This window comes from Elephantulus edwardii, unplaced genomic scaffold, assembly GCF_000299155.1.
Source record: "Elephantulus edwardii isolate Elephantulus edwardi_28Jun2011 unplaced genomic scaffold, EleEdw1.0 scaffold00033, whole genome shotgun sequence".
NCBI lineage: Eukaryota > Metazoa > Chordata > Mammalia > Macroscelidea > Macroscelididae > Elephantulus > Elephantulus edwardii.
This window is the reverse complement of record NW_006399783.1, coordinates 20,801,313-20,826,623: the sequence shown is the minus strand read 5'-3', so window position 1 is coordinate 20,826,623 and position 25,311 is coordinate 20,801,313. Positions and strand designations below refer to the sequence as shown.

At 55.5% G+C, this 25,311-nt stretch overlaps 2 protein-coding genes across 3 annotated transcripts; one reads left to right on the top strand and one right to left on the bottom strand.

Annotated features, from left to right (window-relative positions):
- Window positions 1-1,191: 1,191 nt before the first annotated feature.
- DBN1 (drebrin 1) lies at window positions 1,192-14,657 on the top strand. 2 transcript variants are annotated; one of them, XM_006884402.1, is made up of 14 exons: window positions 1,192-1,442; window positions 5,863-5,918; window positions 6,569-6,681; window positions 6,854-6,928; window positions 7,023-7,169; window positions 7,287-7,364; window positions 7,626-7,777; window positions 7,860-7,923; window positions 10,946-11,005; window positions 11,094-11,217; window positions 12,397-12,567; window positions 12,876-13,537; window positions 13,813-13,915; window positions 14,090-14,657. In XM_006884402.1, the coding sequence occupies exons 1-14, from the start codon at window positions 1,357-1,359 to the stop codon at window positions 14,158-14,160; spliced, it is 1,962 nt and encodes a 653-aa protein (XP_006884464.1). In that variant the 5' UTR covers window positions 1,192-1,356; the 3' UTR covers window positions 14,161-14,657. The 2 variants fall into 2 exon arrangements, with proteins under 2 accessions (XP_006884464.1, XP_006884465.1); XM_006884403.1 differs by lacking the exon at window positions 1,192-1,442 and adding an exon at window positions 2,686-2,777 and having other exon boundaries at window positions 14,090-14,160.
- A 596-nt stretch (window positions 14,658-15,253) lies between these two features.
- Window positions 15,254-24,432, bottom strand: PRR7 (proline rich 7 (synaptic)). The gene is made up of 3 exons (XM_006884401.1): window positions 24,272-24,432; window positions 16,001-16,650; window positions 15,254-15,813 (listed from the first exon to the last, which is right to left on the bottom strand). Exons 2-3 carry the CDS (start codon window positions 16,410-16,412, stop codon window positions 15,416-15,418), a joined length of 810 nt encoding a protein of 269 aa, XP_006884463.1. The 5' UTR covers window positions 16,413-16,650; window positions 24,272-24,432; the 3' UTR covers window positions 15,254-15,415.
- Window positions 24,433-25,311: the final 879 nt, after the last annotated feature.

The following is a 25,311-nucleotide window of genomic DNA, read 5'->3' as shown; positions in this document are numbered from 1 at the left end:
AGGTCTGTCAATCTCTCCTAGAACATTTGGGTTGGGAGACTTTGCAGGTGGGGGAGAAGGATTCTGAGAGTTGTCGAGGTGTCCTAGCACAAAGCAAGTATGTATAGGAGGTCCTGGCAGTGGTGGCCTCTCCCCAACAAGGGTCTTCTCTGAGGCCTCAGCTTCTTCTGTGCTCAGAGCATTGGGAAATTAATGTGTTAAGAGGCTGGCCCTTGAGAATCCTTGGAGGAGCCCTGCTCTGGGAGTCTGGGGTTAGATGCTGCTTTTGGAATCCTTTGGGAGACATGAGGCTTGAGAGAGAAAGCAAAGGATTTCCTAAACCAGTGAAGCAGAACAGTAGACACCCTGTAAGAAAGAGAGAGCTCTGGACAGAGTGAAGGGGGAAAGAGGGTAGGGATGGTGGGAGTGATGAGCTAACATTGGAGTTGGGACTACTGGAGAGCATAAATATGGTCACATAGGCAGGAATGGAAAGGTGCGAGGGGGAAGTGGGTTCAGTATGGGACTATCATAGCCTGCACTGAGGGTGCAACTAGGTGTGGAGTCTAATAAATGGAGAAGTGAGAGCATGCTATGCTAAACAAGGTCTGGAGCTGGGATAGGACAGATAAGAGTTGAGTTGCAAATGGCAGTGGGTAGTGTTGCAGAAGGACTAGGGATGAATCTTTCAGTGAGGTTGGACAGGCTGGAGACAGGCCAGGGTTGAACTAGTTAGAGGTTGAGGTTTGCAAGGGGAAATGGTTTTAAATAAGCTGAGATGGACCAGGGATAAGCATGAGGTTGGGGTAGAGATCCTCACAAGAGTGAGGAGGACCTAGGAATCCAACTGCAATGAAGTGGATTTGGAATTGGGACTGGGAGTTAGGTAAAGAAAGGGAGAGTGGAATCTTGGTTAGATGCTGAGGCTGCAAGGTTTGGGTTTGAAGAACCGGGTGAGCACCCAGGTTGGAGAAGGGATGGGTATGGGAGGGTTCTGAACCAGGACGGACTGGGAACCCGAATGGCAGATTGCACTCCCGGGTCTCCGCGTGGGTGGGTGGGTCAGAGGTGGTGGCACCCGTGCCCGCGGGATGTGCTGGGCGCGGGGTCGCCCGGGGCAGGCCGGGAAGGGGGGGCGGACCTCCCCCTGGGCGGGCCGGGGCGGCGCTAGGACCGAGCAGCGGAGGGAGCGAGCCGGGCGGAGCCAGCGCCCCCCGCCCCCCGCGGCCGGCTCCCCTCCCCCGGCCGCTGGCTCGCTCAGCTCGCAGCGCTGCAGAGGCTCTGAGGCGGCGGCGGCGACTCCCTCTTCCCCTCCCTCCTCTCTGTCCGTCTATCCGTCTGTGCGTCTGTCCGTACGGCCTCGGTCCGGCCCGCAGCATGGCCGGCGTCAGCTTCAGCGGCCACCGCCTGGAGCTGCTGGCGGCATACGAGGAGGTGATCCGGGAGGAGAGCGCGGCCGACTGGTGAGCCCCCCGCCCCCGCCCCCAGCCCCTTTGTCCCCGCGCCGCCGCCGCCGCCGCCGCGCCTTTGTTCCCAGCCGGCCCGCTGCCGGCTGCCGGGAAGGGAGGGGGAGACCCCGAAATGGCACCTCGGACCCGGAGGACCTGGGAGGGGCTGCCTTTGTGCGCGCCGGGGGGAGGGGCTGGCGGGCCAGGCGGGGCGCTGCCGGGCCCCGCGCGCCCCGAGTGGCCCCGGGCAGACGATGGGAGCGGTGACCGGGTGCAGGCCAGATGCGTGCAGGGTCCAGATGTGTGGCCCGGGACCGCATGGCCCTGCGGGAACCCATCCCCCGTCCCCTACCCTCCCCCCGGACCCGGGGGACAGGTGTGCACGGGGCAGCCAAGGGCACCTTCTCCACCTTCCTGAGGGCGAGGACCGGGCGGGGACAGGGCGGGGACCGAGGTAGCGGAGTCGGCGCCGCCGGCCCGGTCCAGCTCGTCCGGCCGCAGCACAAAGGAAAGCTTGGGCGGGGGAGGAGTGGAGCGGGCTGGGGGCCGGGCGCCCCGCCCACCGGGGGCCTCTCAGCATTGTGCCCCCGGCCTCGCCCGGCCTGGGAGGTGATGGAAGGACGTTCTTGGCCACATGGCGAGCTCGAAGTGTCTCCTTTTCCCCTCACGGGTCGTGAAGGAGGCCAGGGTGAGCCCTTGTCTTGCCGACCTGGAGAGAATTGCGGGGACTGGGCCGCTAGGTTGGGGAGATCCTGAGGGACAGGATCGCCTTCAAAGGGCCAACCCTTGTCCCTGGGAGGAAGCCTTCAAGTGTAAAAGTACAGAGGTGCTCATATTCACTGAACCCCATTTGATGGTCCCGTTAGCTCCTTTCCCCAGTGGTCTGGTATACTCCGATCCCTAGTGGGGGCGGGGCAGGGCTGCTGCTCTCTCCCTCCTCCAGCTGTTGCGGGTCCGAACTGGGGGAGGGGATGGACCACTTGCACTGGGGCAAGGAGACCACAGAGTGGCTGAACACCTACGGGATTCCACACTCCTCACCCAGGAAACAGCACCCCAGAATACTTTTCCTGGGGCAGGTGCTGGCCTATTCCCTCCCTCTCTTCTTGCTGTCAGACAGGAAACAGACTCTCTCCAAAGAAACTGAGGCACAGAGTGAGGGCAGACCAGAGGGGTTCCACTTGCGCTTGCCTCACCCTCCCACTGGGAGGATAGCCTCTAAGGGCTGCTGGCCTGGGGGCCTGGAGAAAGGGATGAGATGGCCAGGCAGCCATGCCACGGCACTGCAGCACTGGCGATCGGCCAGGCCCGGAGGGATGGACGAGGGCGACAGGCTCTCATGTCCTGCAGGTCAGCCACAGGAGAGGCCAGCACAGGCTCAGCAGGGGGTTGGCCCAACCATTGTCCCAGCCCTGCCCCCAGGGGGGCTGAGGTAATGGGAGTTCAGGGCAAGGGGCCTGCTTGACTTGATGGGAAAGCTGGCTTTAGGATCTGGGCGCTGCCTAGTAATCTTGCCAGAGAAGAGGCACACCCCAGAATACCCCTCACACCCTCTGATCTGGGAAACATTGTCTACTACCACTTACCCACCCCTAGTCCTCCATGAGCAGAGCTCCAGCAGCCAGGTGCTGGGGGTGCTATACAACCCCTGCTGCCCCTTATCCTGCTCAACAGTGGCCTGGTTCCCCCCACCCAACAGCACCCATGTGGTCACAGTGAGTTATTCATCACTGGTGTGCGTCACCCCCCATCTGGGTTGTGTGTGGGACACACACACACACAGATGCACACATGCTCCCTCGCACATACACACATTTGTTCACTCCTAAGGGCCTTGCTGACATTTTGCAGAAAAAAAGAAAAAGGAGGGGGGAGAGTATGAGGGTTGTAGCTTGTAGGGGCTAAACAGGGTGGGAGTGCCTCACCCATAAAGCCAGTACAGGGGAATCTAAAGGCTCATTGGGAACTGCACACAGAGGCCAGGATAGAGATGTCTTTGGGTAAAATTGTGCCTGGGCAAAGTGGGTTGACACTGTCCTCCCTCATCTGGCTTCTGAGTATGTGTATAGTATGGCTATTGAAATGGACCTCTAAGCCCTGGCTTAGGAGCAGGGGCCAGAGAGATCAGGTTGTGTGGTGGGAAAGGCCATTGTTGTCCTGACTTTGATCATATAAAAGTCCCTGTCCTGCTTACATCTTTTGTTCCTCTGTGAAAGTGAAGGAAGGGATTGGGCTTGACCACAGCTAGGAAACCTAGGGTCTTTCCAGCTCAAGCATTCAGCGTATGTGACTGGCCTCAGCCGGCCAGCTCCAGCTGACCTAGGTACTGCCCTGGAGCAGCCCATACCAACTTACACCAGATTCTCTGGGCTAGATGGTTTCTAAGAGTTTGTGTCAGTATCACAAATACCTACAGGTGCTACTCCATGCTGGGCCCTGGGTCCCAGAGCAGCCCCCATGAAGCTTGACATCAGGGCAGTGTACCAGGGCCCAGAGCTGGTGAGACATGTCGATTCCCTGCAGGGATTAGCCAGTTTCCTCTGTCCCCAGATGTGTCTGATGTGATTGTGGGGTCAGGGGCTGATACAGATGCCTCTAAATCCTTGATGGGGTGTATCTTCTTGCCTTTAGGTCCCAAAGAGTTTCCACAGGAGGGGTGAGAATAATCATCTGGCTTTCTATAGGAAAATCACCTCATGTGCAAATGCTGAGAGGTGGAAGATATCCGGAAGCCATTCATTGTGTCCCAAGTGTGTAGTATTTACAGGAGTCCAATGTGGAAGTAGCAGGAAATGGTATGTGAATGAGGAAAGTGACTAGGCAGGTAGACAGGGGCTGAGGATGGATGGACAAGCCCGGGAAAAGGCTGACCTTCCTGGGCAAAGCCAGGACCCTCAGGAAACCTTGGGGAGGTGTGGACACCAGCTCCCAGAGAGGTGTGATATTGAGAGCAGTGCTGGGGAGCCAGGATCCTTGGATTCTTCCTCAGTTTCTCATCAGTGGATGGAGAGGGGCCGACCCTATTCCTCTGAGGGCCCTTTGTTCCCAGTGTTGGGTCAGGGCAGAAGACAGGTGGTGGGACAGCTGTGCTGGGAGCAGCTGCCAGGGCTCAGCAGGGGCAACAGTTGGGCCAGGAGCTGGGCCCCACAGCCCACCTGTGTCTCTGTCAAGAGAGAGGGGCCCCAGGAAGGGGACGGGCTTGGGGGCCATTTGACCCTGGCAACAGCTTGTTCTGACCTCATGAGTCTAGGCCTTCCCACTTCTCCCTCTTCATTTCCTTGTTGTCTTTCTCTAGTCTTCCCTATACTGCCTCTGTCTCCTGCTGCCTCACTCCTTCCCCTCCTTGTCTCCCCTCCTCTTCTCCATTTCCCTGAAGCTCCTGGCTCACTCTCCTCCTCACCCCTACCTCCTGCCTCAGCAGTAGGGAAGTGAGAATGTGAGGAAGGGTCTGAGCCCTTCTGAACTACAAGGATGAGGCCCTTCCTTCTTCCTCTCCCCAGGCCTCTCCTCCCACTGTGAGCAGATGGGAGGCACCTCTACATTCCCTCCTGTGAAATGGATGCTTTGTCCTGGCCACCTGGGGAGCACAAGCCAGGGCAGACAAGGCTGAGGGGAGGAGGGTGGAATGTGAATGCTGGGTCAGCTTTCTGGCAATGCTAGGGCGGAAAGGCCAGCAATCCCAGGAGGCCAGGGCCTGGGCTAGGATGGAGGTAGCTTTGAGGTTGGAAAGCCAGGAGAGCACAGCTACCCCAAGACCAGAGTCTGGGTAACAATGATCTCATCCCCATTTCTGAGAGAAGGAGATTGAGGCTGAGGGCTGGTCCCCAGGGTCCTTTGTGTTAAAGGCAAATGCGCTTGGGTGGGCCTCTCCCGTGCCAGTTGCCAGGTTGCCATGGTTACTGGGGGATGCCCAGAGCTGTTAGAGCACCAGGTTCTCTCTCCTCTTTTTCCCCGTCATTTGGGGGAGGGGTGGTGGGTACCAAGGCACGCACCAGGTAGGCTCCTGCTTCTGGCCAATGGGGGCTGAGGAGAATGGTAGCCAGGGAACAGTAACCAAGGTAACCAAGGAACCGTCGCCTTGGAAGCTCCATCGCACTCACTCAGCTCTGTGGAAGGCAGCCTGGGCCAGGGCTGGGGCGCTTTTCGATCGGAGGCTCTTGAGCCTGAGCCGGCTGAGGCAGTGATTTCTGCTCCTACCCCCTCCCCACCTGACCCAAGACTCTCTCCATGGGACTATCAGTCTACCACTGCTGGGCTCCAGCCAGAAATGGTGTGTTCAGCCCTGTTGTCATCATGACACTACCAGCTAGTCAAGAACTCCCTTCTGTCCTGGCCTCTCCATTTTCCTCCCCGACCCCTTCTCCAGAGTCATCTCCACCCAAAATTGGCTGCCTGGGCCCAGAAAGTTCTTCCAGCTTCCCCTCCCTCTCCCCAGGGCTCTGTACACATATGAGGATGGCTCAGATGACCTCAAGCTTGCAGCGTCAGGAGGTAAGAATTCCAGCCATTCCTTCGCCTTCCTCTCCGCCCCCTCCTCCGGTTGTTTTCTTCCCCACCCGCCTGGCTTTGGGCCACCTTCCTGCCTGCATCTGACAGCCTCACACTTATCTGGCTAGTGTCCTTCTTTTGGTCATCCCTTTACTTCTGAGAGGGTGGGGACAGGAGGAGCCTTGTTTTCCCAGATGACTGACTGAGGAAATGCTTTCAGAAAGGGAAAGTTATTTTCCCAGAGTCACACAGATAGAAGGAAGGGACCTTGAGGGGATGGACCCAGAACAGCTCCATGTTATCTCGAGCCTGAAGGCTTTACTTCACTGTTGAGATTGGTCACCAGCACCTCTGAGACATGATGTGAGAGGGGGGATGACGTGTGAAGAGGGTTGCTCCAAACACTTCTTGGTTTTACCCCAGTTGGAGCCAGACTCTAGTAAGTTCAAAGACAAAGCCAGATTGTGCCTACCACCCTCTTACACAAGCACAAAACAGTGAGGCCACCATGTCTCGGAAGACAGAAGATCCCGGGAGTCATCCTTCAGAGCCAAGAGAATATTCTCCTTGGGGGTCCAGGCCCTTGTGTATGTACGGGGTAAGGGGTACGGGTTAAGGAAATGAAAGTCTTGACATCCTCCCCACTCCCCCAGAAGGGGGCTTGCAGGAGCTCTCAGGCCACTTCGAGAACCAGAAGGTGATGTACGGCTTCTGCAGCGTCAAGGACTCTCAGGCTGCTCTGCCAAAATACGTGCTCATCAATTGGGTATGCAGATACGGGCTGGGGAAGGGCACAGAATACCTCAGAAGAGCCACCTTCCAATTCTCCCTCAACCCACTGACACTGGGAGAATCCCACTGGCTCTGGGGCGGGGATCCCCTAGAAGCTTCCCCTGCTACTCCTGCCCGTAATACCCTCGTTGACGGGTATCTTGCAGGTCGGTGAAGATGTGCCTGATGCCCGCAAGTGTGCATGTGCCAGTCATGTGGCTAAGGTGGCTGAGTTCTTCCAGGTATGGGGGGGGCAGCCCCCCAGGGCAGGATGTGCACATGCTAGGGGTGGTGGCAGGTGCCACATAGCGTCCGAACATTGTCTTCTTGCCAAAGGGTGTCGATGTGATCGTGAATGCCAGCAGTGTGGAAGACATAGATGCAGGTGCCATTGGGCAGCGACTGTCCAACGGGCTGGCACGGCTCTCCAGCCCAGTGCTGCACCGCCTGCGCCTGCGTGAGGATGAAAACGCGGAGCCTGTGGTCAGTGCAGGCCGAGGTGGCCTTGGCCTCCTCCTTCATCATGCCCTGCTGTTCTTGGGAGTCCTCAGGGCCCCCAGTGTGCTCTCCATGTTTATGCCCTGTAACTTGACCCTACAGGGGACCACCTATCAGAAGACAGATGCAGCTGTGGAAATGAAGCGGCTTAACCGAGAGCAGTTCTGGGAGCAGGCCAAGGTATGGACCCCAGCTCGGGCATCTCACCCAGATGACCTGTCACTTGGTCTCTTGTCCTAGCAGTGTGCCCCAGACTACATGCCTCCCACCCTTCCCCTCATCTCAGAGAGAGAGCCCTTTTGGCCTTGTGTCTCTAGGGCTCATCCCTAGAATTCTCAGAACCAGTGTCTCCCCTAGCCCAGGGTTTGGGATGGGATTGGGGCACCAGGCTCCCAGGGCCCCCAGCTCAGGGCCTGCACTTCCTTGGCATGGGGATTGCAGAAGGAGGAGGAGCTGAGGAAGGAGGAGGAGAGGAAGAAGGCCCTGGACGAGAGGCTCAGGTTTGAGCAGGAGCGGATGGAGCAGGAGCGGCAGGAGCAGGAGGAGCGGGAGCGGCGTTACCGCGAGCGAGAGCAGCAGATTGAGGAGCACAGGTGCGGCACCCCCATCATAGCAGCCAGGCCTGCCGGGGCCTCGGGAGCCTGCCCTGAGCAACCTGCTGGCTTCTCATTCTAGGAGGAAACAGCAGACTCTGGAAGCAGAAGAGGCCAAGAAGCGGTTGAAGGAGCAGTCAATCTTTGTAAGTTCTGAGCCAGGGCTTCCAGTCTTCTGGCCAAGCAGTAACGCTGCTCCTTGTGTCGGGGCCTGTTGGGGAGACTGGGGCTTAGGGACAGTGCTAGGTGCTGTGAGGACCTCTGCATGGACCTGGGGGGCAGGTACGTTGGAGAGTCAGGTCTAGCACCTGGTTGTGCAGGGCACTGGCTATGGATAGAGACATCCTCGGTGAACTTATAGTCTATATTGGAAGAGAAGATGTCCTTGTGACCCAGGTACTCCTTGGCCAGGCACCCCAGCTCCTGCCTGGAGGGAGCTCCATCCAGGCCTGCCCACACACAGGGTGGTTCAGGGCTATGTGGATGAATGCACTGGGCCTGTGCTTTCAGTGTCTCTGTGCAAGTGTGCTTCCTTGTTCCAGGGGTGCTGCTGTATCACCGAACATTGCCCCAGAGCACTTGAGGATTGGTATTTCTGGCATCACAGTTTTGTGCTGTTACTGACCTTTGCATTTCAGAAATAGCTAAAGCCATTCAAGGCCTTAAGTAGTGCTATTCAGGAAGGGAGCCCCGGATTGTGATTATGATCAACAGCTGTTGGGTCCTGGGGGCTCAGGTGACCTGATGGATGACACTCAGAAGAAGGCAGCTCTGCAGGCACTGGCTCATTAAGTGCTCTGTCTGTGGCCCTTATCACATCAACTGCTGGGTGGGGTGGAGCAGATGTAAGGTTGGTCTGCCCTTAGCTTCATTCATTCACACACACTTGCCACCTGCCATGTACTGGGGGCTAAATCAGAACAAGATGGACAAGGACTCTTTGAAAAAAGTTTCTTTCTACAGAAAATGTGGTTGAAATTGTCAAACATACACACCCTCTCACACATATACTCACACACACGTGTCAAAAGAATAAAATGGTGAGTTCCGTGAACTGACCATTTATTTTCATCACTTCTCAGCATTTCTAGCAAAGCATCAAGAAGTTCACATCATTATATTATATTCTCAGCCAAAACGTCATGCGTAGCTTATGTCATGGTGACAGTGGATGTGCTGTGGAATTAACATGGTTGCGCTATAATTTTAGGCTTCCCAAGGATTGCCTCAGATGAAAAGCTTTGGAATTTATCATCATGAAATGCTTCCTCTTGGTTTATAGAGCTGTTCTGCTTTTCCTTCCCTTATAAGATTTATATTTTATTATCATGAGTCTCTTTTTTTTTCCATGGGCTACCAGGAAGCTTTCATGTATCTGATGGTAATAAGGCCCTCAGGATTAACATAATGATCTCTCTCCTGTGTGTAGCTCTTAATTTGTTATTTCAGTTATTCATGCTATTGGTAGTTAAACTCTTCTTTTTTAACTAGGTGGAGGAAACCAACAAGATTACACCAGGGAGAAGGAAGAGCATAAGCAAAGGTGGACTGAGGAGCAGGGAAGTCAGGAGGGGACAGCAGGGTTAGGGGAGGCATTTAGACCATCCAGGAGAATGCAGAGTCTCCATTGGTGTCACAACACTCTCGAGGGACACCACTTTGAAAGGCCATTCCCTCTGTGCACCTTGACCAGTGTTCAGCTTCTAGGTTCTATGTTCAAAAGCAAAGGTGATCTGCTCCTTTACCACATCACTTAGAGCTTTTCTCTCTGACCAGTCTTTTCTGCCCAGTTTATCTTGTGAGCAGAGGGCACCAATGAAGAGGCTTTTGGTGTAGGGAGTTCAGTAGAGCAAACACGAACCAACTTGATTCTTGTGCTAGCCACTCACACACAAGCTCAAGTCTGTCCTTTGTCATTCCTGGGGTGTTAGGAAGACTAACCCAGAAAAAGGAAATTACAATATAGTGTTATTTGTGGTGTACACCAGGAACACCCTTTGGGGACCTAAAGAAGAGAATGGTTTGACTGTGCCGGGGTCCTTTCCCCTGGGGAAGCAGCACCCAAGCTGAAACTAGAAGCAGGAGGACTTGGACCTGGTGGTGGGGTCTGCATCAGTGGGAAGGACTCCTCTCCCATGCCTGGGCTTGGCAGGGAAACTGTGCATGCTTCAGGAACTGACTGCTTTGTGAATGAGTATTTTTATCTTCACTTCATGGAAAGGGTAGGCAGGCCAGTAAGGGATGGGGTTTAGAGAAGGAATAGAGTCAAATCAGCAAGGGACCCTGATCCTGGAGGATTGCACTTTCTGAATACAATGAATGACTAGGCAGGGGCAGTATAGCAGGGAGGGACAAACTGGACAGCACACTCTGGCCAGTGGCTGCTTTTGGCATTTTTGGGGCCACTGCTGCCACATTTCATCTCATCATTTCAAGATGGGTCCAGATCCAGATTTCAGTATGAAACTTCCTCATTTTGAAGTGGTGGCAACTAATTGTTTTTAAAAAGTCAGCACACTGGCTAAATAAATGTCACTGTGATCATTTTCAGCGTTGCTTGCTGTGGCTCATGAAAAGCTCTGAGGAGATTTTGAGCCTGGAAAAATCCTGGTCTGATCTGCTTTGAAAGGTCCTTCTGGGCCTATAGAGCACGAACTAGATGGAGAGAACGGGCAGCAGAGCCTCTGCTGGTTGCCCAGGTCCAGGTGGGGCCAATGGAGTATGGTGGGCAGGTGTTGGTGTTGGGGGTGGTCTGAGAAAAGGCAGTCACAAGGAGAGTTCCTGGGTAGCCCTGGGAGGCGAGATAGTTATGGAATGAGTGAGGAAACAAGCTGGGTCTCTAGGGCCCAGCAAGTAAGAGCTGAGAGGGGGTGTGGAACTGGGTGACGTGTGAACCAGAGGTGCCACCTCTGGTGCCACCACCTTCTACCATGGAAAGAATGCAGGAATCATAAAAAGGTCTGTGTGTAAGGGAGTTCTGGTGCCCTAGTGGCAAGAAGCTGCACTGCAATCCTGAAGGTACACAGTTTGAATCCACCGGAAAAAGAGGGGCAATCTCCTGTACCAGTCAGATCTGATTTGACAGTACACACACACACATAATAAAATAAAAATTAAAAAAGCCCCTCCCTGTGTAGAGGGGTTCCCAGGACACTGTTTGGTTTCCAGGGTGACCAGCGGGATGAGGAAGAAGAGACCCAGATGAAGAAGTCAGAATCGGAGGTGGAGGTAAGAGCTGAGAGGATGGCAGGTGAAGCCAGCAGTGCTGCCTCACCCCATCTGGGCTACAGTCCTGACCCTGGCCTTGCACTCCTAGGAGGCAGCAGCCATCATTGCCCAGCGACCTGACAACCCTCGAGAGTTCTTCAAGCAGCAGGAACGAGTCGCATCGGCCTCTGCAGGCAGCTGCGATGTGCCCTCACCCTTCAACCACAGGCCAGGTAGTCCCAGCCCCTGCCCCTGCCCCCACGCCTCAGGTTTAGGACTGACTGTTCCTTGAAGGGAAGCTTGCCCAGGGACACCTTGGAGACGGCCTCGGAGGCCCATCAAATATACTTCCATCCACCACTTCCCAGGTGGCAGGACCCCGAGACAGGCTCGGGGCAAATCGTGGTTGGGCCTTGGCTGTTCAGTGGGTGGTGCCAGGTGGGCAGCTTTGATGTGGGCTGAGGCACCCACTAACCAGATAGAAGGCAGCAGGGAGTAGCCCTGCTGGAGTTGGAGGTTTGGCCTGGAGGGCTGGTGGGTGCATGTAGGGTGGATGCTGGCCCTGACCCTAAGTCAGAGCAGCCTGTGCCTGTGCTGGGGCTTCCTGCTCAGTTTCTCCCTATACAGCTTCCCTCTCCTGCTCTAGCATCTTTCCCTCCCTGTCCGTTGGTCCCAGTATGTCGGCACCTGCTGCTGTGTGTGAGCCCTCTGCTGGTGTCTCGGGGGAGTGGTCACGAGCTGCTCTGCTCGCAGAGGCTGACTGTGTGGCTGGTGCTGACGCTTGAGGCTGTTTCAGCTTGGCTGAATGTGTGCCCTGGATGTGAGCAGCTTGGACATCCAGGGACAACACTGGGGGCGGGTGAGGCCTCTGCATAGGGTGGGGGAGACTGACCCTCTCTTGTCCTCTGTCTCTTTCTCTGTCTGTCTCTCTTGGCAGGTCGTCCGTACTGCCCTTTCATAAAGGCATCGGACAGTGGGCCTTCCTCCTCCTCCTCTTCCTCCTCCTCCCCTCCACGGACTCCCTTTCCCTATATCACCTGTCACCGCACCCCAAACCTCTCTTCCTCCCTCCCATGTAGGTAGCAGCCCCAGGCCTCAGCGGGGGGGTAAGGAGGGCCCCGCTTCCCAGCAGCCTCCCATGCCCTCACTCCCCCGCCCCAGCCTGACTGCTGATCTCTGGAATTTGTTCCTAGAGCAGGTACTGCCTGCCTCTTTCCCTTGGCCCTGCAGGGGTGCTGGCCCCCAGGGGCCTACAAGGTCCGGAGCTGTGGTCTGGCCCCTGGGGGGTCTGGGGAGCTCACACTCTTCACCCAGACTCCAGAGAGGAGGTGCTGGCCAGGCCCCAAGGTGAACAATCCTGGTCCCACCTAGCTCCCCAGCCCTCACTGACCAACTCGGGATTTGTTCTACAGGCAGCCACCTGGACAGCCACCGGAGGATGGCTCCAACCCCCATCCCCACCCGGAGCCCATCTGACTCCAGTACAGCCTCAACCCCCATCGCTGAGCAGATTGAGCGTTCCCTGGATGAGGTCACATCCTCACAGCCTCCACCGCTGCCACCACCGCTACCACCAGCCCAAGGTGAGTAATGGATCTTACCTGCCTGGGGCCTCCTATCAGTCTCAGCTGAAAACCTAGGTTGTCATAGTAGCAGCTCCCCTGGGATCTGGACCACCTAGCACCAAGCCTGCACGGCCCTGGAGGTTGCTGTGGGCAGGGAAGAGCCCCTTCTGAACTGCAGGACTGGTGCAGTGTGCTTGCCTCTGGCTTGACTGTGGATGGAGAGGGAAGTTCCTGAACTTACTCTTCATGGGAGAGCTGGGTACAGTAAAGGTCTTTATCCCTTCCACAAGGGAGCAGATTATAGCTCTCTTGCTCTGCTCTCTCAGAGACCCAGGAGCCCAGCCCTCACCTGGAGAGGAAAGAGACCAGGAAGGAGGTCCAAGCAGCAGCCCCTCAAGAGGAGCCCCTTCTGGCAAAGGAGCCTCCCCCGGTGCAAGGCAGCCCCATGGAGGACTTAATGTTCATAGAGTCTCCAGATCAGGCTGTCCTAGCTGTGCCTCTGGAACCTGCCCCAGCTGACACCACTGCAGCTGACACCTCTGTAGCTGACGCAGCTGACACCATTGAAACCAACACTGCCGACGTTGACACCACTGTTGCCAACACCACCGCCCCCGCTGCTGCCAGCCTCATTGACCTATGGCCTGGCAATGGGGAAGAGGCCTCTGTGTCCCAGGCCTGGGAGACACAAGCCAAGCCCACACCACCCTCAGGTGCTGAGGTCACTTTGGCAGAGGTGGCCCTGCTGAACCAGGAGGCTCAGGAGCCCCTGCCACCAGTGGGCGAAGGCTGTGCCAACCTTCTCAATTTTGATGAGCTGCCAGAGCCACCTGCTACCTTCTGCGATCCAGAGGAGGAAGTAGGAGAGCCCCTGGCTGTTCCCCAGGCCCCAGCCCTGCCTTCTGCTTTAGAGGAGCTAGATCAGGAGCCGGAGCCAGAACCCCACGTGTTGACCAATGGCGAGACCACCCAGAAGGAGGGGACTCAGGTGGGGGTAGATGCAGCCTGGGGAGGGGGGTGCATTGATGGATTCTTCAAGTCTGCAGCAGTACTTCCCTTGTCTGTGACCCACATTATTGGGGTGAAGCTCCATTCCACTCCCCCTCCCTAGCCATCTCAGCTTTTGTTCCCAAGGCAGACATCTGTGTTTCCTAGGCAACCACTGATGGAATCGTTGGTTGCTGGGGAAACGAGCTCAGGACTGGTAGGTCAGTATTAGTCCTGTAGGGTGGGGCCCAGCGACCTGGTACTTTCCTCCTGCAGGCCAGTGAAGGGTACTTCAGCCAATCACAGGAAGAGGAGTTTGCCCAATCAGAAGAGCTGTGTGCAAAGGCTCCGCCTCCTGTGTTCTACAACAAGCCTCCCGGTAATTTTGGGACCGAGGAAACGGGAGGAGAGGGCCACTGGGGTTTGAGTTTCTCGAATAGACCTGAATTCCACAGACACGCCAGGTGGTTCAGCACTGTTTTGGGGGGTCAAGGGACACAGTCATGGATCTGCTAAGCCATCTTAAAGCCACTTCTCCCTCTCAATGCCCTAGAAATCGACATCACCTGCTGGGATGCAGACCCAGTGCCTGAAGAGGAGGAGGGCTTCGAGGGTGGAGATTAGTGGTGCATCGCCCTAAGGCTGCCTTCACCAAGGCCGCCCACTTCCAGGCCTCTGTCCAGGCGGCCCATCGTGCCTGCACTTGCAGCCGCTCCGCCTGGCACCCACTCTGGATTCCGGCCCTGGCCCGGACTTGGTCGCTTCCCCACCCACAGGGCCCAACTTTTGACAGCTTTTCTCTTTTTTTTAAAGTGGATAGGAGACTTGTACAGTTGACTGATTTTCCTCCCGTTGGTAGTTGAGACGCTGTTGCAGATTCCACCCTCTCCCTGCCGGGTCCAGATTGTAGCTCTTAGCTTTTCCCGCTCAGCTGGCCGGGTGGAGACCTGACCGCTTGGGACCTGGTGTGGGGGAGCTCTGATGGGAAGATAACCCCTCCCTCACCTCTTTTCCTAGTTTTATGTTTCTTGGAAAAATATCACTTTGTATTCTCTGTCCAGGGCTTCAGATATTTTGCACGAATTTTAAAACATGGCAATAAATGGCTCGTGGGCTCTGGCTCCCTGGGACCCCCTCCCTGCCCTTCTCTTGACCCCTCCCTGCCTGGCCCAAAGGAAGTAGCAGGCCCAGCTGGGGCCCCTCAGCTTCCCTGCCCTCTCCTGCCCCCTCCTGCTGGGCAGGTCCCAAGCTGGAGGCCCTTGCATCCATTCAGGTCAAGGCTGTTGGAGGGTGGGGAGTGGGGCTTGGGTGGCCCCTACCTGAGTCCTCCCTCTTTGCTTGGGTTCCTTTTTCACTTTCAGTAACTGTTTTTTGGAAAGCACAAACTTCTGTAACGGGTCGTGCTCATGTCTGTTAATAAAGAAATCCAGATCCCTTCGGGCCTGCTGCTCCGGCCCTCCAGGAGTTGATCTGGGTCTCCCCCCCTCACCCCAAGTCTTTTCACCTTCAAAGCTGCAGAGTGAAGGGCAGACTATTTATCAAGATCTCATAGCGGGTGTCTGTGTGTCTAGCAGAAAGCTGAGCTCAGGTTTAGCCTTTTGTACCCTCGGGCTAGCTTGTAGCCAGACCAGGCTCGTTAATGTCCCAGTCCCCATGACTCTGTGCTCCTGGTAACCAGCCCTCTGGCTGAACCTTGGGTGCAAACAGCCGTCCTCGCTTGTACCAAAGCAGATCACACACCTTTATTATCCTCAAAATGTAACAAACAGGGTAAGAAATCCCACCCTTCCCTCCCACCCCCCAGTCCAAGGGAAGCATTTAAAAAGCCCCGCAGTTGGGCCTGGAGTCCGCGAGTGGGGCCGGGACGCCGGGCGCCCCTCTATACGGCTGTAGTCCTCCCAAACAAGGGCATGGAGACCGGCAGACGCCAAGCTCCGTGCTCCAGCGGCTCGCGGCTGCTGAGCTCCGAGTCAGTCCAGCTGGGGAAGACTCGGCGGCTGCGGTCCGCCTGCAAACAGAGCGCGGGGCAGGGCGGCGCTGGCCTGGGGGCGCTGGGCAGGTGCAGCGCCGACGTGTAACCCCGGTCCAGGAAGAGTGGCTTGTAGCTGGGAGGAGGCTGCTCCTGTTTTTCTGAGCTATCGCGGCGGCTCAAAAAGGGCGTAACGATCTTTCGATAGAGGCCGCGCGTGTCTGTAAGCACCTCACTGTAGGGCGGCGGCGGCTCGGCCATCAGCACCGCTTCTTCGTAGCACGGTGGCTTAGACATGTCCGATTCCGCTGTGAAGTGGGAAGCGGTCCGGAAATAAGGCCACCCATCCCCAGCCTTCGCTAATCTCAGACCCAGGGAAACCTCCAAGTAGCAGCCGCCCTGGTCCTCCTCTCTCCTACCCAAGGAGTCCCGCCCATACGTAGCGAGCCCGCCCGCCCGCGTGTCCGGGCGCCCCCTGGCGGAGGTCGTGCTTACCTTGGCGTGGGTAGCTCCAGGGCCGCGGAGGCACGGAAAGGTGCGGCGGTGGAGGGTGTGGAAGCGCGTGGTGGTGTGGGTGCGCGTGGGGGTGCGGCTGCGCAGGCCCGTGGTGAAGGAGCGGGTGCACGTGCACATGCGGGTGCGTGTGCGCCGGTGCCTCCAAGCGGCCGCGGTGCGGTGGTGGTGGCGGCGCCAGGCCTGGGGGGCTCCCAGCCAGGCTGCCCTCGAGCTCGAGGGGCTCCAGCTCAAGGGCTCGCAGGTTCTGCTCACGCAGTCGCTCCTCCTGGCGCCGTTTAAGGCGGCGGCGCAGGAAGCTGCAGAAGCAGCAGAGCAGAACGATGAGCCCCCAAATGAGCCAGAAGCCAGCGAAGCACGTGAGGAACGTGTAGGTGCCCTGGGACATAACCATGGCGGCGGCGCTGGCGGCGGGTCCTCGGCTGCTTCACTGGACACTGGGCTCCTCCGCGTGGCCCCGGGCCCGCGCCACGCTCCCAGGTGCCGCCAGTGTCACTTGGGGGCCCGCGGCCAGGGGCTGCCCGTGTCTGGGCTCAAGTCGTGCGCGCGCCGGCGGGGGGCAGCAGCGGTGCCCGCTCCTTCCCATGGCGCCGGCGGACGCGTGGGCTGTCTCACCCAGGGCCGCGCGGGACCTGCGGGCAGACATAGGGCGCGGTGAAGGCACCCCGCAGCCCTCGACGACTTTCCTGTCCGCACACGCGCCCTGCGCAGTCCCGGGGAAGCCTCCTTGCGGGAACCCCCGCACTCCCCGGGGGCTCGGTGACGTCACCCTGGAGGCTGACATCATTCTTAGCGGCTTCCCCAGTAGGGTTTCCCCCGATCGGAGACAGGGCTGCCACCGCCGCTGAGCATAGGCGCCGAGGGGACGCTAGATTGGCCAGCAGAGGACGCGCGAGACCAGACTCGGCCCTGAGCGTGCAAGGGAGAGTTCGCCACCCGTGCGGTACAGGATAACACAATTTGGTGAGGTTTGTAATCCAGCCCCTCAAGCTTAAAAACTGGAGGTCAGAGGGGGGGAAAAGGTGGCTTGCATAGGGGAGCCCACAAGCAGCCCAACCTGCACTCTTTAAGTTACAGTCCTGAGTTTACTTAACACCTCGCAGCTGCCGGCATTCTCAATTTTATATCCTACTCTTGGCTGCCCAAAGCATGGACCATCCTCATCATGCACTGGCCGCCTGGTCTTTCACCACATTCTTTGGGGCCGCAGGATTCTGGCTGCTACTGTGTGCCACACATCTTTCCTTTGTCTGCTTACTGTCCCTATCATCCTTTCCTCTAGGTGTATCCTATTCCGATTCCCCGCCAGATCCAGGACCCTTCCCCCCGATTCCCTTCCCTCTGCCTAAGGGAGAGAAAGTATGTAGGGCTTATAAACTTGTCTTTTGAACCCATCCGGTCCTGAACTGCTCCAGATTGGCAGCTCTAGTTCCACTTCCCCCTCTCTACACCCAAGGGAGACGGGAAATGAAGCCTTCTAAGTGGTATGCAAAGGGGGAGAGCCTCGAACTCTGTGGAGTAATGGATAGCGACTCTTCACCACCCCCACAAAACAGAAATTATTCTTAGGGCTCAATAGAATTACTCCTGTTTTTGCATATTAGGAAGTAAGTTTGCAGTGAGCTGCATAGATGGCAAATGGCAGAGCCAGAGCCATCGCCCAGCTTAGGTGGGGTAATGAAAAGTGTTATTGTCTAAACTACTTTGGGGACCTCCTGGAATTTTATGGAACCAGTCCTCACCCCCTATTCCTGGCAGCAGGCCCAACGTGAAAATGGACTCAGCTTTGAGGGCCTAGATGGGCCTGAGACCCAAGTTGGGAAACTCAAAACTAAGCCATCCCATATTGGTCCAGCAAGCTGGGGATCAGCCAGGACATGCTGCCTCTCATCCCCAGATGGCTTCTGTCCGACTCCAGGGCTGCCTCGAGCCATGTGCCACTTAGTGCCCGTGCCAGTCCCTTTTTCCTGGGCCTGCGTTCTAGAACAGACAATGGCAGGAACAATAGCTCCACCCGCCCCCTCAACAACCCAACCATGAGGCTGCTATGGTGACGGAGCCCAGATGAAAACACTGATGCTGCCAGTCACTGGGAGTTAATTAAATCTGTTGTTCTCCTTTTCTTGAGCCCTTAGAAATTTTCAGGAATGCTCTGAAGGCTCTGGCACTGACTGGGAGCCGTAGGCCAGCAAAGCAGGAGCAGCTCTGGGTCAGAAAAGACACTTCTAGGATTGGAGAAGAAGTGATTTCACTAAATTAGAATTATCTAAGGTATTTCTTGATTAGTGTGTGAAGGCCTGATTCCAGGCCCTTTACATGAGGATGCTTTTGTGATTTTCAAAATCTTCTGGTCACTGAGGGTTGTGCCCATCTTGTAGATGGGGCAATGGGCTCCGAGAGAATAATGACTTGCTGCAAGTGACACAGGCACTAAGGGGAAAAGCAAGGATTTGAGCTTGAGTCTGAACTCAAAAGTCTGTTAAAAAGCTTTCCTCCACAGGGGAAGTGATATATTAATGGCAAGCGTGGTGCCTAAGAATATGCCGTATATAAGGATTTGGGTGTCAGTTGAGGGCACAAAGCAAGCTGGCAAGTTCAAAGTGTTCTTACTCCTACCTGCCAAGGCCCCAGTGTGCTTGCCACCAGCCCTCAACAACCATGAAATAGCTCAAGTGTGGGAAAGTACTTCAAGGTGAAGGATAGGACACAGTTCATGGTTTACAAGGAACAAAGGATATGGGCCAAACTAGACACACTAGGGAAGCCTACATCTAAGATCTACTGGTGCCACTGTCAGCCCTCAGCCAGGAGGCAGAAGTTTGCTGCATTTTACAGATATATAAACTATGGGTCAAAGTCTTGCTAAGGTCTCAGAGCTGAGCAGTTGTGGTCTCAAAGTGGCTCCATCATGTAGCAGAGATGAGGTAGTAACCACACCCTCCTCAAATGTGGCTTCACCTGATGAGGCTACAGCCTGGAGGAAGTCTTGTCTCCTCCCCTGTGTCAAGCTCCCAGGAGCTGTTCAGGATCTCCCCATCTAACCTACAGCTGGTGGTTAACAGATAAACATCAAGAGACTCCTTGAGACTTCTCAAATTGCTTCACTTGGCCAGGTCAAACTTAACAAAGAAAACCCTAATGGTGCTTCTCTGTCCTCTGAGCCTTTGTGCACACTCCTGCCCTTTTCTGGGGAACCCTGAGGACTCTTATTTCATCTCACCCCCTCCAGTGCCCAGCCTCCCCGTGCTCACTGCCCTCTCTGTTGTGCCTGTGTCCAGTTAAGGGTCAGGAGCCTGCCCTTCAGTCACACTGATTCTTACATCTGCCATTTTATTTTTTTCTGGTTCTCTTTCCCTGTTTTTCTGAGGTCTTTCTTAATTCTTAATTAATATTAATGATTTCTTAATTTAATTTATTGGTAGTAGTTTTATGCATATCATTTTGCTGTGTTCTTGGCCACACATTTAGGGTGACCCAGCCCGGGGAGGGGGCAAAAGTGAGACCCTCAGTTTCTTCATCTATGTTTATAGTACAGACTGAACTAATCCACATAAATGTTTGAAATTGCCCAATTGACAGCTGCTCTGAGGATGGCATCTCTGAGCAGAGAATGTAGAGAAGGTGTGTACCACGGCTCTCTTTGCCCGAGAGCTGGACACAAGTAACTCTCAGTACCTTCCTATGAAGCAGATAAACATTCTTCCCATTTGACAGATGAGAAAATTTGGCTCAAAGAAATTTCATGACTCCTTTAAGTCACTACTCAGACCTCCTGGTGCCCACTATGTGCCAAGTACTGCCACTTGCATCGCATCACCCTCCACAAGAATGACTCAGTACCTCAAACCTTTTATCTCAGTAAAGGGTACTTCATTCACGCCGTCCACCAGTCCTGCTGTTTCCACCCCTGGATGAATGTCTTCATCCATTCAATTCCTTTGTTCCCTCTACTAGTGCTTGGTTAGACCATTATCGTCTCTCACATCCTTGCTACTGCCACCCTCTGTGCTTCACCTCATGCTCCTACCCAGGCTGCCCACTCTCCAAACAGCCTATTTCATCTTAATTCCTCTCCTTCTTGAATGCTCCTGCAGTCTCACACTGTGTTCAGGACACAAGCCAACTCCTTAACATGGATTAGACAGTGCTTCTCGGCCTTAAACAGTATCACACGGAGGCCTTGCTAAAACAGCCTTCTAGCCTCTGTTCCCGGTGTTCTTGATTCAGGGGGCTTGAGAGTGTGCACTTCTCCTAAGTTCCCAAGAGATGCTGATGCTGTTCGTCCAGGGATCAGAGACCAGTGAGAAACACTGACCCAGATCACAGCTTCCAGGCTGAGCTCCTGCCAAGGCCTCTTGATTCTCACCTTGGGCACCCTGTCCCTTTGTGAAAAGCATGCCAAATGTTCTCTGGGCTGCCAAGCATTCTCAAATAAGCATGCTTTCTTTCTCCAGTCCTGCAACCTGGTCTTCACTGCTTTTGTTCCAGCTCTTTCTACTTAGTCTCTTGGCAAGTCAGCCCTAAGGCTACATGAAAGGTCCAATCATAACAATGTTCTGTAGTAGCCTATGTCCGACACAATCTACAGCATGGTCACTTAAACTCACTTGTTGAGGAATGTCTGCAGGTGTCTAATTACCTTTGGTCTTTTAGTCCATGGACCAGAAACACCTCAAAAGCCCAGTGTGCACCCATTATATTCCTAGGGAATGTCAGCGTGTTGGGGAGAGGATTCATCACCAACCTCGACCCTTGAAGGGTGCATTGTAAGTAAGCTGAGCACCCATACATCTCTGTGATTAGGGCAATATAGATCCAAACACCACAGGCCTTGGGGAGGGGGACAGGAAATCTTGAGCAGCAGGCTCTGGGCCTTAAGGTGAAGCTGTGGACTGGAGAGAAGCAGCAGGGAATTCACACCAGGAGGAGAGTGTGATGTATGCTGAGTGAGGATGGGGGCAAAGAAAAGGTACCTGCTGACCGCTTATCACAAGGTAGGCCTACTGCAAGCCCCTTACATTTGTTCTCTTGGTAACACCTTACGGGTGTGTGTGTGTGTGTGTGGCTATTGTCACCCTCATTCTACAGACAAAGGCAGAGGTTTCACAAGGGCCCCCTCAAGCCCACAGAGTCAGGTGGATAGGAAGCCCAGGCACCTGCAAAGTTGTTCTGGCAGGAAATGCATATAGGAGGGAGGCCAGATGACATTTTCAACCTCCTCTCACCCCACACAGATGAAGTGAGTCCAGGGAGAGATGAAGGGCATTCCCATAGCCAACCAGGTGTGGAGGTGGCCAGCACCTTTTTTCAGGACACTGGCTTGACACCCTATCTGGGTCCAGGGACCTAGCAGTTTGGGAACGTGCAGATGGAACAAAACTGAAGAGACTGAAGTCCCTGTGGGCTGAGGGTAGAGGCCTGACTTAGGCCAGTGTTTACTGTTCTCAGCACTGGCTCTCCTCAGGGAGATGTGGGGAGGGAGACAGATACTCAGAGGCCAGGTTTCTAAATAACACATCTGGGACAAGTTGTCCTGGGCCTTCATCCTCTCATCTGGGCTTGGAGGTGATTATCTGTACTTCCAAGGGACTTGACCACAAAGGTAGAGGTGATAAAACCCTCCTCAGAGGAGCAGCATGGGATAATCTCAGGTATCAAAGGGCAAACCCAAGCTCAAATCTTCTTTCCTAAACAAGTTATATGGTCCCATCTTGGGTCTTCCCATTCCAGAGCTGCAGTGTCTTCACCTATAGATCAGCACGAGGCATGCCTAGGAGCATCAAGGGGGCACACAGCACTCTGTGACTACACAATAAAGGCCCTTGCAGCCCCTGAGGCTCAAATAGGGGAAGCCAACCCGGGCTGCTATGCTGCTCACAAGCTTGTGAGGTCATCCTGTAAGAACTCTCACTTGACCATGGACCAAAGGTCTCAAATTCACAACTTGCAAGCTGGGCACAGTTAACTGATGTTTCCATAGCTAAACATCTATTTCTGAAAATTATTCTTATAGGTTGCAAACATTTGGAAACCAAGAGGTTTTACATAAAGATCTTGGTTTGTGGCTTATCTGGTCACATCAAGTCCGCAAGCTGACATGGTGAAAGAGATGGCATCATGGAGCAGCCCACCTCGCCCATTCCTTTTTTTTTTTTTTTCACACTAGTGCTGAAGGCATCTAGACTTCCAAGCCTGGAATTAAGACTGAGCATCTCACTGCATAGACCTAGCTTTGCCAAATTATTTTCCCTAAAACTAGGATTGCAAGTATCTCAAGCCACAGAACCCATGAACCAGCAACCAGGGCTTTGAGTATTCCCTCTAGGAACTGCTGTCCTGTGGGTCTGGAATGGCCACCTGCACTCTGCCCTAGGACTCTTGGAACCTGCCCAGCAGACAAAGGCAGCCCTCACCAGTCTTCTTACCCAGAGAAAGAAAATGGAGGGAGGGAGAAAAGGAGGATGCCAGGAAGCAAGCCTAGCAGTGGCACAGTCCTATACAGCATCTGAGAAAACCAGCAGATTTTCCTAGGAAAAGAAAATGATGTACCAAGGTCTGAAATACACAGGGAGTTTCCTTGCTAGAGGAGTGTGAAGGAGGGTTAAGAATACCTCTCTCCATTTTGCTCTACCATTCTTTTGTCTGGGTCTCAAGGAGATGTGTGACAAGAGAGGGGCTCACAAGCACAGAAACCCATACTGAAAACCTAAGGCTTACTGGTTGTGACCTTGGGCAAGTCATTCCTGCTTCCTGAGCCTCAGGCTTCACTTCTGGAATGCAGATAACAACTTACCTTGTGTAACTGTGGGATAATTAAGAGATTATGGATGCAAAGCATTCCACACAGGGTCTCACCTAGAGCAGGAGCTGGATGAAAGTCACCTGTGAATAATTCTAAACATGCTCTTGCCTGTGGGAGACCCTGTTTTCTAAGACATTACCCATCTAAGGGCATCTCATGCTAAAGCCTAAACTATCCCTTATACTGGTCACTACCAGAGCTCAGGATATCTCTGTGGATGGGAAGGGAAACCCTAAAGGTGGTTGTGGTCACTGATGGTGGGTTGGAGGCCTACTGCCAGCTGGCATTTGCTGAGTCAGGCCCTGGAGGGCTGGCAGGAGGGCCCTTTCTCTCCCCTCAATGCTGTCCCATGCCTGAGGATGCCAGATTGGGAGGGGAGCCAGAGGTCATTTCCTCTGACTCAGCGGCCATTCTCCTTCCCGAGGATTGACACATCCATGTGGTGTCCGTCAACCTGCACGCCACACCAGTACAGGCAGGCATTGTGCTCAAACAAGAAAGGGGCGCTTATGAGCCAGACAATGGGAAGGGTTGCTCCTACTTGGCCTGGGCTTGGCTTCCCTAGGTCAGCAATGTCCTTTCCTCGACTCCTGCCCACGTTGCTCCCGCCCCTTCCAGGAGAAAGGCGACTTGGACAGCTTAAGCAGAGAGACCCATGCCAGCCCATGCAGCGGTTTGGCATAAGCCATGAGGAGGAGGGGTTCGAGCTTCTAGTCTCGCCTGTGGTAAGGAGCATCGCCTCAGTGGGACCTAACTCAGTGCAGGTTGCTGCTCCGGTGAAAGAAGGCCCTGGGTGATGGATGGTAGTGGTGTAGGGAGTTCCCGGCCAGAGCCCTAAGCCCAGCCTCCAAGCCTCCTCTAGCCTCCCTCTGTTCCCCCACAGCAGGCCCAGGGTCTGGGCCGCCCCCACATTTGCAGCCACCCTATAAGCCCTGCTGAGACGACTGCAACCACGTGGGAGCCAGTTCGTGCCCACGGGGCTTCTCGCCCCCACCCCCACCCACGACGGGCGTGGAAGCAAGCACACCCAGACAGGATCGAGGGGTAAAAGGTTGCCCACCTAGGGCAAGAGGGGCCCCGCTTTCCTTCTTCTCCTCCTCCCCCCAACCAGGCCCTCGCCTATGGCCCCGCGTGGGGTGGGGGAAGGGCGGGAGGGGGCGTCACCGCCCCGCAGTCGCGTTGCTGGGGAGCGCAACCCCGTTGCTGTGGTAACTGTTTCCAAGCGAACCAGTGGCGGCTTGCGCCCCACTCCGGCTCCCTCGCTCGCGTTCTCCCTCCCTCCCTCCTGTGTGGCCTGGGGGAGGGTCCGCCCCATAGCCACAGCAGGGGTCTGGGACGGCGACCTGGAGACAGGGTGCAGAACTGCCCGCGGGGAGGGGCACAGCCCGCAAACTGTCTTCCACCCCAGCTCCACGCCCGCCCGGCCCTGGAGCAGTTGCCGCGGTACTCACGGGCCCAGGCATCCTCCTTGAGCTAGTCTTCCTAGTTCGGGGCTAGTGGTACGGACCCAGCGGGCAAAGCCCCCAGCCTCGGACGCGGTGACGGCCCCGGGGAGCAGACAGTGGCAGCTAAAGCGGCTCTGAGCGACGGGCTGGAAGCGCGGGGCGCGCGCACGGGCGCGTACACGGCCCAGCGTGCGCGCGCGCGCGAGGTGGCCGGCAGAGGGCCCCCACCCCCCACAACAAACCGCCCAGGAGGTGCCTGGGAGAGGTGGGGGGACCCCGCTGCACCCACCTGCCACACCGAGACACGACTCAGACCGGGCTCTGGGCTCTCGCCACACCACGGCACTTCCTGGAGGATACACACGCTAGGCAGCTCCCGACAAGCTACACAACCCGGCACTCACTGGCCGACCTGGTGTACACGACCGGTCATGCACACTGCATGCCCAGCAAACAGCCCAGGGAGAGAATGCTGACACAAACGTACACATACACATCCAGGTCCTGTCATATCCTGGAAGGCACTGAAAACCAGCGGACAGACAGGTACTCAGCATGGGCCCCAAAAGAGGCCACATGGCCTCCCTTCCTCCTCCTGGCCCCTCCCACTGTGTCCTCAGCAGGCATACAGCACCAAATGCCTACTAAGGAAGCATAGGGGAAGGGGAGCTACTTCAGGGTCAGGATAGGCGTTGACAGTCCTCTTGTCAGTTATGGCTCCATAGTCCCCGCTGAGGTCCAGTCGTCATCCCAGAGAAGTCTGAATTTGGGTATGTCCATCAGCATCTTAACTAGGCTCCCTTTCTAGTTGGACTTTTGTACCATATTTATGATATAAAAAAAAAACCACACCAACATTTCACTACTGTAGTAGCTGGGACATTTGAGACACAAGTGACAGAACATCAAGTCAGTTAGGCTTATAGTAAAGCTTAGCTTAGGTCCGAGTTGGACAAGGGTGTTCGACAATGTTATCAGGCATGCATCAATTTCTCTCCTCTGAACCTTTCTCAGTAAGCTCTCTGCAATTATTGGCCAAAATGACT

Coding starts and splice junctions, on each gene's coding strand:
- DBN1 (XM_006884403.1), top strand. CDS start 2,686: ATGGCCAGGCAGCCATGCCACGGCACTGCAGCACTGGCGATCGGCCAG. Junction 11,006..11,093: donor AGTCAGAATCGGAGGTGGAG/GTAAGAGCTGAG, acceptor TTGCACTCCTAG/GAGGCAGCAGCCATCATTGC. Junction 13,538..13,812: donor CCCAGAAGGAGGGGACTCAG/GTGGGGGTAGAT, acceptor TTCCTCCTGCAG/GCCAGTGAAGGGTACTTCAG.
- PRR7 (XM_006884401.1), bottom strand. CDS start 16,412: ATGGTTATGTCCCAGGGCACCTACACGTTCCTCACGTGCTTCGCTGGC. Junction 15,814..16,000: donor CTGGAGCTACCCACGCCAAG/GTAAGCACGACC, acceptor CCCACTTCACAG/CGGAATCGGACATGTCTAAG.